This window comes from Papio anubis, chromosome 13 (assembly GCF_008728515.1).
Source record: "Papio anubis isolate 15944 chromosome 13, Panubis1.0, whole genome shotgun sequence".
In the NCBI taxonomy this organism is placed as follows: domain Eukaryota; kingdom Metazoa; phylum Chordata; class Mammalia; order Primates; family Cercopithecidae; genus Papio; species Papio anubis.
This window is the reverse complement of record NC_044988.1, coordinates 26,778,626-26,790,884: the sequence shown is the minus strand read 5'-3', so window position 1 is coordinate 26,790,884 and position 12,259 is coordinate 26,778,626. Positions and strand designations below refer to the sequence as shown.

The 12,259-nt window shown below is 43.2% G+C and overlaps 1 protein-coding gene across 27 annotated transcripts in view; it reads right to left on the bottom strand.

The window, feature by feature from the left end:
• TRPM3 (transient receptor potential cation channel subfamily M member 3) overlaps nt 1-12,259 on the bottom strand; it is a 929,658-nt gene that overhangs the window by 45,535 nt on the left and 871,864 nt on the right. For all 27 annotated transcript variants that reach the window (XM_021927842.2, XM_021927844.2, XM_021927846.2 and 24 more), the window contains one exon: nt 11,780-11,954. In XM_021927842.2, the coding sequence (XP_021783534.1) occupies nt 11,780-11,954 (175 nt within the window). The remainder of the gene's footprint in view (nt 1-11,779; nt 11,955-12,259) is intronic.

Here is a 12,259-nt window from a genome sequence, read left to right as displayed (position 1 = left end):
CGGGTGGTGGTTAGGGGGTGCAACTGCCCCTGGTTGAGAACCAGTGAGATAGACCTTGACTATGGGAGATTATCTTGTGGTCACAAGAAAGCCTGTTTGAGAGTACTCAGCTTCTCTGGGTTGTCCTTGGGCCTTTCAGACCTTTGAGTTTCCTGGAGAATAGATTTTTTATTTTTAGTTTTTTAGAGATGGAGTCTCACTATGTTGCCCAGGTATGATCACAGGCATGATCCCACTACCCATCAGCATGGGAGCATTGGCCTGTTCCATTTCTAACCTAGGCCAGCTTACCCCTCCTAAGGCAACCTGCTGGTCCCTCACTCCCAGGAGGTCACTACATTGATGCTGAACTTATTGTGGACGCCCGATCAACACAGCACACCATAACCCAGAACTCCTGGGCTCAAGTGGTCCTCCTGCCTCAACCTCACGGGCAGCTGGGACTACAGGTGTGCACCACCGTGCCAAGTGGGAATAGATTTTTTGATTGGATGAACTAATGATAAAAAAGAAAAAAGTGAGAGAGAGTAGTATATAAATACATTCATTCCCTCCTCTCTTCCTTTCTCTCCTCTGCATCTCTGTAAGTTTTCCAGAAGGGGAGAGATGGGGTTTGGAGGAGGAGAAAACTAGCTGAACTGAAAAAGCTGCAGCTAGGAAGCCCATGCCTGCAGACTGAACTGAGGAGCCTGAGGCTTGTAGAACTTCAGATGATCCTGATATTCAAGTTCAGGCATCAGCAATTTACCGCAGGCAGAGTAGAAGACAGTATCTGGAGGCAAACTGGGCATCTGCCAGGACCCTTGACAAAATTGCAACGTTGGCAAAGCCGTTCTGCCACCACGTGTCTTTGTGAAGCCTCTCCACACCCTGTCTCACTTTCCTTGCCCTCCAGACACTCAGTTGCTTCATGCTGGCTGCTGGCTGCTCAGGGCCCACCTCATGCATGCTGAGCCATCAGCTTCCATGTCACCTGCCCCAATTTCAACGCTCCTTTCCTGAATGCTGATTTCAGCTATTTTGAGGGTTGAGAGGAGAGATTCACATACTTCACATTAGGGGGAAAAGAGTCAGCAGGTTTAACCTGTTCAGGGAATATTTCTACTCTTAAAAGAGAAAGTTGTTACCCCTCTTTTAGAAGATATTTTGGAACAAAGGGCTTTTTTATGGCTTATCTAATTTCCCTGAAATGAGCATTATGGTTGCATGTTTTCTAGCTGCCATCTCCCCACTCTTCAATGACACCTATGAGTTCCATAAACTGAAGCTGTACTTCACAAGGGACTCCACACAAGGTGACCTGTGAATTTCCCACAAGATCCAAGTTGCTTAGCCTGACATATAAAGCCCTTTACAGCAATTTACCTTACTAACCTCTTCTCCACTTATTTGCTCAAGTAATGGTGGAAAAGATGAATACAGACCCTGGCCCCAACCCATCCCCAACCCCCACAATGGATAGAATCCACTGAGGGATACATACAATAAATCAGACAAAAAAAATACGGTGTCCACATTAACCCAGGGTAGGTACAGGGGGCTTGGGAGCACCTGGTACACGGAACTAACCCGGAGGCTAGTTCCAGGCTGGTCCAGGGAGGACACCTCATGTCTCCACTCTCTCTGGCCCCCACAGGCCCACGCCAGGCATGCTCTGTCATGCCTCTGACTTTGTACATAACAGTCCCTCTGTTTAGAGTGCCCTGTCATTATCTGTCTGAAAAACGCTTAATATCCTTTGTGATACAGCTTAACTGTTACCTCCAGGAGACTTTCTCAGAGTGCATCTGGCCCTCCCTTCCTTTTCTCTGTCCCCTCTTCCTACTGCTAAACTGTGTCCTTTCCTTTGAGTTAAGTCCTTACACAACATCTCTGTGATATATATGAGATAGATATGTGATATATATCCCACTGATTTGTAATGTGTGTTTAGGTGTCAGTCTTCTTCAGCAACTTCCTTCAAAACCGAGGCAATAAAGTATGTCTTTTTAACTCCAATCTTGTGGCATAGAGCCTGGCACTTGAAGTGCTTAGTAAATGTCACTGAATGAATGAACCCATTCAAACTAGAATCTGGAAAATATTATAGCAGGATGTCTCCTTTATTCCTTTGTGTATTAGGTTATGAGATATATACACAGAAGAGTCCATAAAACATATATGTCCAGTGTAAAATGAAAGCCCACATAACCACAGCCTGGGTCAAGGAATAGCCACCTCTATCCTTAACTCACCAGTGGGTGTCCTCTCCTTGAATTGAGTGTGTCACTAAGATGAAGACTCAACATCCTGCATTTGACCTGAAGTTATTGGGGTCTTTTTCCAAGCAAGCACTCATCTTGAACCTTAGCACTGATGTCCTAGATATCAAATATTTGACTGAAGGCCAAGCAATTCAGTCAAACATCACTTGACAGACGTGGTCTGAAATCTAGCTGCAGGAAGCGACTCGCTCCACTGGATAGTATCTTGCAAAAGATCTTGAGCATCTTCCTTTCCCTTACATATTGAGGTTGCAGGCTTATTTGAACTCTGTCCCATTTGAGGGAAAATCAACTAAAGCATGGGCCTTGCTGGGATCATCTGCTAATAGTTAGTCTGTGTGGAGATCAGTCTATTTGTTGGTGGCTGTTAATAAAGATCAATTAAAATCTTGCCACGTCATTAAGAAGGGGTGTACTCTGTTTTGAGTGGAAATCAACCATCTGCCTCGCTGTGTTTGGTCAGAACACAGCCTTTGGAAAGGCCATAGTTACAGGATGCATGGCAACCACTGCTATCATGGTGAGGCTCAGAGCTGGTGGGGCTCTCTGCATGGGCCTCAACTGGTCCTGCAGCTGGGCTCACACAGCTCTCTCTTCCTTCCTCTGCTGCCCTCAACAATCAAGGGCCAGTGGGTGGGTGGGCCGAACTTCCTTCCTTTCCTTTCTTTCCTTCCTTCCTTCCTTCCCTTCTTCCCTCCCTCCCTTCTTTCCTTATCTTCTCCTTCCTTTCTTACTTCCTTCTCTCCCTCATTTCCTCCCTCCCTTCCTTATCTCTGCACATATACAACAATCATGACTTTTTCAATAGATATTTCTTGAATGCAGCTGGAATTTTCTTCTTGAAAACAAAGTTAGCTAGCTACTTTCAGGAACTTAACTCTAGAATCCCCTTTGATTCCACTTTCCTTTCTCACTCCTCCCCGCCTCCACCCTGTGCGCGCGTGTGTGTGTGTCATGAATCCATGATCACTACATTTAATTCACATTTTAAATTCCTTTATAACAAACGTAGCTTCTTTTTCTCATCTTCACTGACATTTCTGACACTTCAGCTTTTCTAGTTTCTTTATACGTAGTCCCTGAAATCTTTTTGTTTGCTTGATTGATTGTTTAAAGCAGATAACAACATCACTCTCTATCCTCCACTTCAAGGAGTTTAATTCATGCACCAACTATTTTCTGAGCACCTACATTGTATGAGACACAGATTGAGGTGTTGGAGACACTGCAGTGAACAAGGAAAATGTGGTCCCTGCTCTCACAGAGCTGGCATTCTAAAGGATTTTTATATTCTAGAACAGAGCTATCTAATTCAGTAGCCACTAGCAACATGCAGCTATTTAAATTAAAATCTCAGTTAATTAAAAAGAGAAATATTAAAAATTTGGTTTCTCATTTATACTAGCCACATTTCAAGCACTCAGTAGCCATATGTGACGAGCAGCTGTGGTATTGGACAACATAGATCTAGATGAGTACCATCACAATAGATTCTGTACAGGGCTGTTCTGAAGAATTTCCAGACTTACCACCATTCTGGGAGTCTAAGAGATCCCTGCAGCCACACTGTGAGATGATTTATGATGACACCAGATTACAGTTACCTCATATATAATCTTTCCTTCGAAACATGTAGGTTATGTCTAGGATGCGTGGAGCTGATGGGTTTATTTTTATTTTGGGTGTCCTGTTTTTACTTACAAGATGGTTAAATTAGTGTGGTAGAATAGTATGGAGAAGTACTCACTTCTCTTCCTGTATTTCAAGCAGGTACTGGCTCAGGACCCCCCACCCCAGGGAATGGAAGGTGGCAGCACAGAATCCAGAAACAGCCCTTGAGTTTCTCTGGCTGCTTTTTCCAAATGTACAAGCTCTCAGGGACCTTAGAGGGTTTTCAGAAGGGGCAACAGAAAGGAGGATTTGGGGAATAGATAAAAATGTCTTGGCAGAAGCAGGGCTGGAGGAGAGAAAAGAGAAATGTGAGTCTGCATATACATGTGAGAGTGTATGAGAGTGAACGCTATTCCAAGGTTGGAATATTCCAAGGTTATATCAAGAGTTCACCTTTGTGGAAGGTGATGAATGATGCTTCTCTAGCATCACAAGCCATTGCCAATTTCAAAAGGAGAGCCTCCTTTGAGATGGAGAATTCTCTAGCCATTTGGGGAGGTTCCTCTTCAGGATCTAGTTACTCTTCTCTGTTACACAAAGTCTCCAATTCCATCCTTTTGGGGCTAGATATCATTAGCTTCATCTGACCTTTTATACTACTAGGGTTCCAGTCTTTAACTCTCTTAAAACTCTGGTTAAGTTACTCCCACCATACTTCTTTCTGTCATCCTCTATTCCTACAATGCCAGCTCCTCCAGCCACCCACCTTCCCCTGGGCTATTGTCCTTATGTGATGCCAGGCTTTCTGCCCCCTGAGCTCTTATTGCTGTTCCCTTTTTCTCCTTTTCCCCTGAGTCTTCTGGAACCCAATTATCACTGAATACAAACTCCTCTGCTTTCTTGTACCTTTTTATTGATTTATTTTTTTGAGACAGGGTCTTGCTCTGTTGCCCAGGCTGGAGTGCAGTGGCACAATAATATGTCACTGGAGTTTTGAACTCCTGACCTGAAATGGTCCTCCTGCCTCAGCCTCCCAAAATGCATGGGCCACTGCATCTGGCCTTCTTTCTCATGTTTTTATGAGTCCACTTCCCCATTTTCTTGACTTAATTAAAATCCATCTTGGAGGAAGACACCACCTCTCTGTAACCTTTTCAAGTAGAGGTTGCACATTTTCTACATTGTGGTTCCCAGAGGTAATGTCTGCATTTTTATTGATACTCTTTGTCTTTTCAAAACTACTGTTTTTCACTCTTGTGCAAAAAGCCCTTTCTTTTTTAAGTTTCAGATCATCTTGATCAAAGTCTTCCCGTTCACACCTTCTGTCATTATTGTAAACAACTTCAATATCTGTATTGATAAACACAGAAGAATCTAGCTTCAAGATACTTGACCTTAACTTCAGCATGTTCTAGAACCCATCCTCGTAGCTACCCCTGGACCTTATCGTTATTCGAAACTGCTTCACCTCTTAATTCTGAACACCAATTTACTATTCCCTGACCACATCGTATCATCACAGCCTTCAGGATCTTTAGTCAATGTAATTGCTTCTCAGGCTAGAAGTCTAGTCCTTTGATTATTCCTTTTTCCTCTGGGGTTTTCACCAACTTTACACCTTCCTTTTCCCTTCATCTTAGACCTCACAATGTATAACTTCAAGAACCCTTGCAAATATCTTTAATAGCCCTAGTCCCTGTTCTCTCTGCCATGTGGGCACAGCAAAGCCTCAATCTTGGATTAATCCAGCCATTTGTCTTTCCTGTACTATATCCGGGTGCAGAGTCGTGACTGGGAAAACATACAACTTATCTATGCAAAGAGGTGGCCCAGAGCACTCCTGTGATATGTACCAAGTCAGTGACATCTGCCATTTTCCTAGTGGTGATTACACTTAGAGCTCTACTACATTGTGCTTTTTCTGTCCCTCCTGCCCCGCTGATACATATACAGCACTTCTCTCCCTCTTCCCTAGTAAATGCTTTGTCCTGCTGCTCATTTACTCTTACATCACTGTAATTGGTTTTTGCACTTGCCACTGAAATAAAAATCCCTGGGCAAAAATCACCAGTGACTTCCTGAAGGACTAACTAAATGGACTTCTGTAAATATCCACCCAGTTGGACTTTTCTCTTGCATTTGACACTGTTGACCACTCAGTATTCCACTCTGGCCTTCTCTTCTCTCTCTACTTGTGCCCTCTGGTAAGCTCACCCATCATGGCATTAACCATCATGGTGGTTATATAGTTGATCCCTAAATCTCTATCTCCAGTCCAGCTTCTACTGAGCTCCAGAGTTCTATGTGCAAAATAGCCTTCTTCATGGTTTTCCTGGAATTCCCATAGAAACCTCAAACTCAGTTCAATCTTGACGGAAAAAATCCCCATACCCCCATAGTTCCTTGTCCCAGATTCTCTATCTCAGTGAATGACATCACCCTTTAGACTAAGCCAGAAACCTTGGTGTAATCTCCAGCTCCTTTGTTTTAAATCCTCATCCGCTTTTCCCACTATCACCCTCTGCACCATCTGATTTCTTCTCAGGTTCTTTTGATTGTTCCTTCCTAAAATTTCATCCTGCCTGTTTCCTCCATTCCAGCTGCTGCTGCATTAGAAATTTCCTCTCACCTCTCACCTCCTACCTCAACCCCTCTTATGGACCTTCCACATTTTTGCTTGGGAGCTCTGATGAAAACATACATCTTGATCATGGTACTATTCTGAGCATGGAGTATAAGTCCTCCAGGATCTGTACCCCGTCTCTCTCCTCAGACCCTTCTGTCCTACTTCCTGTCTCTGCCTCTTACTCTACCATCAGCCGTACTAAACTATCCGTTGCTCCTGGAACTTTTTATACTAATTCGCAGTTTGGAAGGCCATTCTCCCCTCCTTACACCTCCTGCTCTCATCTGCCTGAAACATCAGCTCATATTGCGTGGCTCACCTCAACCCTCCCTTTCTCTGCAAGGTCTCATCTCCCACCCCAGGTAGAACTGACTACATTCTTTGGCTCCATCTCTACACATGCATTGTCAGTGTCAGCTGGCCTTTCCTGGACTGTAAGCTCCTTGAAGACAATGCCTCTGTCACAGGCATCTTTGTGCTCTGGTTTCCAGCTCATAGTACAAACAAAATAAATATTCATTGACTGAAGAAAGAATTCAAAGTGGAGTCCAACCTGTGAGAAAATGCTAATTAAATGTTATGACAATAGAACAAGTGTTGATCAAAACAGCGTCCGGAATCATCACAAAGGCCTGTCTGCAGATAGCTCTGTTATTAGTAAATCCGTGAAGCTTCCGTTTGTATTAGTAAACAAGTCAGGTGGGTATTCTCTATAACGTGAGCTGACTTTCAGGGACAGAAAGTGAGGATGGTGCCTCATACTGGCTTGCTTCCTTAGCAATTTGTGAAAACAAAACCCAACAAAACAATTCTCCCTTTCCCAAAAGTTGGCACTGGCTCAAGTTTTCTTTTCCAAAATACTTTCTTTGGTCAAGCAACACTCCCCACGCTATAGCTGTTAGGCATTAGTGTGCTCTGAATCCATTAGAGAAGGTCAGTCCAGAATACTAAACAGATGCACAGCCCTGAGTCTTGAGAACTGGCGTTTCACAATTGCAATGCATAACAATAGTCATCTTCTTTGTTCATGCTGCTCTAAGCTTCACCACAAGCAGGCGTACTTTAGAGACTGGCTCCTTGAGCTGTACTGATTTCCACATGGGAAGTGAGGAACAATTAATTTGAGGCAGAAAAATAATTCAGGAATGTGTTTTGGCTTTACATGCACACACATGACAAAAACAACACTTTAAATTCAGTCAACATCACAGAGACAACATGGACACCAAAAGAGCAAGGATTTTTTTTTCATAGCAAACCTTTGTACTAAATATATACACATATAAATAAAGCAAAAACAAAACAAAAACCTTCCTACCCCAGACTACCTATTAATTTTAGATGGAAAAGCCCTAGGCAGTAAGAAAAAAAAACATAACCCAGGCATTAAGTAGATCGGATAGTTAATTTGGAGTGAATGGAAAGGGCTAGATAATATTAAGTTGTCATGGTAGAAAGTAAGTTTTGGACATTCTGCTTTCACATTACTATCTAAACTTGTAAAAATACTCAGAGAAGCAGAAAGGAGGACTAAATTTAGACCCTTACTTAATGCATTCAAGAGCATGATTCATTTTTCTCCTGCCCTGGTACAGCCTGGGGAATCTGAATATACAGCCAGCAGCACATGGATGCCTGTAAATAAATGAAAGTCGCATTCATTCAGGGGCTGGAGAAAGCCAGAGACACCCCGTTTTCCCTGCCAACAAAGGTACACTTTTAGGTACCTCACACACCAGAATGCAGAACCAGATTTCTAAGCTGGCAAGAGTCCATCTAATTTTAGCTTTGCTCCGGCCTTGGCATGAAATGCTGCTGGGCTGGAAATGAATTCTGCTGTTCCTCTCTTCTAAGTGGCTTTTCCCCTCAAGCTCCAGTGGGATCCTGACCAGCTCTGAGAGGCCATGTCACATGGGTCACACAAATGAGACTATCCAAAAGGGTGTCATCATTTGGTAGCCATGCGTTTAACAACCAGGAGCCCAAGTTGCTTCATGGCAGCCCTTAGGTTGGGTCTTGGAGAGCTAGGATTCTATATAGCAAACACGTGAGGACAATCTTGGGCTCTTTGAAAGAAACCAAACAAACCGAAAAGGAACCAACCACACAACAACAGCAAGTTGCATTCCCACAAACTAAATCAGGGCGGTAGGCAGTTTCCGGGTAGAGCAGACAGTCACAGTCCCTTCCCCAGGTTCCTTATCGTCTGCTTCCAATCACATTCTCTCACTCTCCTCCGCTGCCTAAACCCAAAGCAAACGTTTCAGTCTCCACAGAGAACTGGGATGAAGGCTGAACTATCATTTGTGTAGAGTCCAACATGGCTTAGAGGTGAAAAGCACCTAAATTATGTTGTGACTTTACAGCGACTCCATTTTCTTTCCTTTTGGTTTAGTTTTAAGCACATTTGGAAAGTAACCTTACAAGTTTCATTCCAGTATCTTAGGCTTTATTGATCTTATCGATCTTTGGTCTCTGTGTTTAGAACAAATAACAGAAGAAAAGGTGGAAGGCATATCAAAAACCTGTAGTAAGGTAACGTTGCCTCCCAGAAGTGAGGGCATCAAAGCCGCCCTCTCTTCTGAGGTGTGTGATTGATGTTAAAAACCCACCCCAAGGGCCCTATTGTACATCCATATACGTCCAACCCAATTACGAAAGAGCATTTTCCCAAACATGAAATGGGCTCAGCAATTCTGAAGTAAAAAACAAAAAGAGTTAGCTATGGAGCACGTGCATTCCGTTAGAAATGAGTCACTCTGCGAAGGTGTGTTTGAATGAGCAGCACTTCAGAAGGCCCACAAGGGGTACACCCACAGGATGGGACTGGCAGACCCTGGGCAGGGCTGTGGGTCCAGGCGGATATGAGATCCGATCAGCCTGAAAACATGCTTCACAAACCAACCTGGACACGACACAGGAAAGAGGCAAGACATCATAGGGCAGCATAAACGATTTGTGCCTTTCTCAAATAGCTTGTAGTTGGGACTCCAGAGCAGTTCTGAATGACCAGGTAGGGCAGTCACCCAATCCCCACTGGGCCCATCCAGGGCCATAACATGAATATCAAATCATTTGGAGGACAGGAATATTCAATGACTTGGGCCAAATGTCATGACAGGTTTTGGGGGTAGCCTTCTATATCCATTTGAGAAAGGACAAATACTCGTTAGCACTAGACAGAAAACTGGCTGATTTAGCTTAGAACAGTGGCTACCATTGTAGCACGTTCAGAACATCGAAAAGGAAGGTGAGTGGTTGGGGAAGGGCATCATGAAGGCTGCATCTATCCAAGGCTGGGTCAGTTATACATTGGGATTTGGAGTTGAAATTTATTCTCACACACGTAGCGCTCCACAGATCTAATTAACAGGGTGGGAAATCCATTTTCATATTTCACTCACACAAAACACTTCTTCTCTGTCTCCAGCGGGTTTTCAAGTTCTAAACTACAATCAGCCCTTCTTTTAAAATGACAATAATAAATCCTCTTATTCAGCCAGATGGTGGTGTTTGTTGCACTAGGCTGGGTTCATAGTACAACATCAATAAATGGCCACTTGTAGAGGGACAGACAGAATCCCATTTATAAAACACACCTACACCTCCCTCCTTCTCCCATCCCAAAATGGGGCATTGTCAAAACATCCCTGGGGGCTTAATCTCTTTCTGGAGCAGAAAGGAAAACTAAAAAAGGCAAAATAATATAACTAAGTGGAAAAACAACTTCTCGGGGGCAAATAGCACATTTAATCCCTGAGGAGAATGGTCATAGGTGGGTTTTTAAAAAGTGTTGTTTCGCCTTTATGGACCATTTGAAAGCAGGCTCTCAAAAGGATTTTTCCCAGTCCCTGGCAAGCTGTCTTGGTGAAGGCTGCACATTGTCAGCCAAAGGTATTACAACCAGGAGATGGAGTTAAAATTCTTCCTCAGTGAGTTGGCTAAGTCTCATGAAACAAGTATTTGTTCCAATTAGGTGTTCCAAAAAGTCTTGATTGCCTTAGATAACGCATTTTGAGAAGGAAAGTGTGTTTGTTCAAAATCCATCGTGGAAGAATAAATGACGTACCGGTGTGTTCTGTTGCCAGGGTACACATCCTCTTCACAGGCCTGGAGGACTCACACTCTTTGCTGCCTTGTCCCTGTTTTCCTGGTCTCAGTCCTACCCGGGATGGGCAGTGGGAGGGGGCATGCTAACTAGTCTCTGCTCCTGCTCTTAACAAGCTATACTACCTGGTTATGTAACCCTAATCGGTGTCCACAGTCCAGGGCTCAGATGGCTGGCCTGTCAGCAAAAAATGTCTGAAAAATGTTAATTCAACAATGTTGGAGGGATGTTATTTCCAGAACTAAACTCCTCAGGGGAAATGAGAAATTGTTGCTCCTGGGATTCAACTCCTCCACACTGAAAGATGTTTCTTTAATGATGCTTTCTTCCCAAAAAATTTCCCAATGCCTGGTGTGTCCTGACATTTGGTCCAAATAAAATCCTGGAACAGACTCCTAGGATACAACTATCTTCAAACTCCATACAAAAGGAGTGTTTATTACAGAGAATCAGCATCTATTAGGGCATGAAACCTTGGGGGCCTGCTGGCGTTCATTCCCCACGCTGAATCGTTTCATAATATAGATACTATTTTCTTTTTGGCATTTATAGCAAGCAAGTCAGTTTATGACCTAAGGCATTTTCCATACTTCCAGGCAATGAATACTAGCTTCCTATGAGTCTCAATAGCACATAATTTAAGACAGTGGGAAAGGGAGTTGGAGAATAGTTTCCAGTGCAAGAAAAATACCATGCAGATGTTTGCCCTTACTCTTGAATTCTGATGGTGAAATTGAGCATTGTTTATTTGTTCTGAAGTCCAACTCAAGAAATTTATTTTCTAAAGGCTGGGGCTGGTGGCTGGGGTAGAGGTGGGGAGGTAGTGACATAAAATATTCCTGATACTGAAATATTCAACACATGGCCCTGGGATTTTGAATCATAAAGTAATTTAGATCTTTTTAAGTGGTTCATTTTTTGATGAAATTTGGCATACCAGATGTCGATTTGTGTCACAGAACATGACATACGTAAGAAATACCCAAGAACTACTTTGCTAAAATTGTATATTCACCTTCTGTAATTTTTTTTCCTCCAAGATAGCAAGCTAGGAATCAGTCCTCTATCTTGAGCCATTTATTGAGAACAAACAAATGAACTTGGAAAAGACACAACCGAATTGAATTTAAATACCTGACTTTGGTGTATGAGAATCATAAACTTGCTTACGGTCTATCTGGTCCGCAAACACTTCCCCATAAATCATCCAATAGGGCATGTAGAAGATGTTCTTGGCCAGTTTCCATGATGGCTCCTCATTGGGAAAAAGGATGGCTTGCCTGGCAACTCCAAAGCTCATCAGCACCACCAGCATAATGATGACAAAGTACATCATGTCTATCATCTGGAAGGGTGGGGAAGCAGAGGGAGAAACAATAGAAAACCCATATGATTGAGTGTTCTTATAAATGCTGACAATGATGGGAACCTCTGGAGGAGGTCCACTTTCTAGACTGCTGGTAAGGGATGTTTAGACAGGCAGTTGTGTCCAGATAAGAAGATGCTTGGTCTATTGAAGCCAGTGTCCACAGAATTCTATCAGTGATTCAAAAAACAGTTTAAAAAGTGCAACACAAATGAAGCCTCTTCATTTTTCATTGCTGTCTGTAGGACCGAGTCAAGGCTAGGCATAGGAGTCACATAAATGGA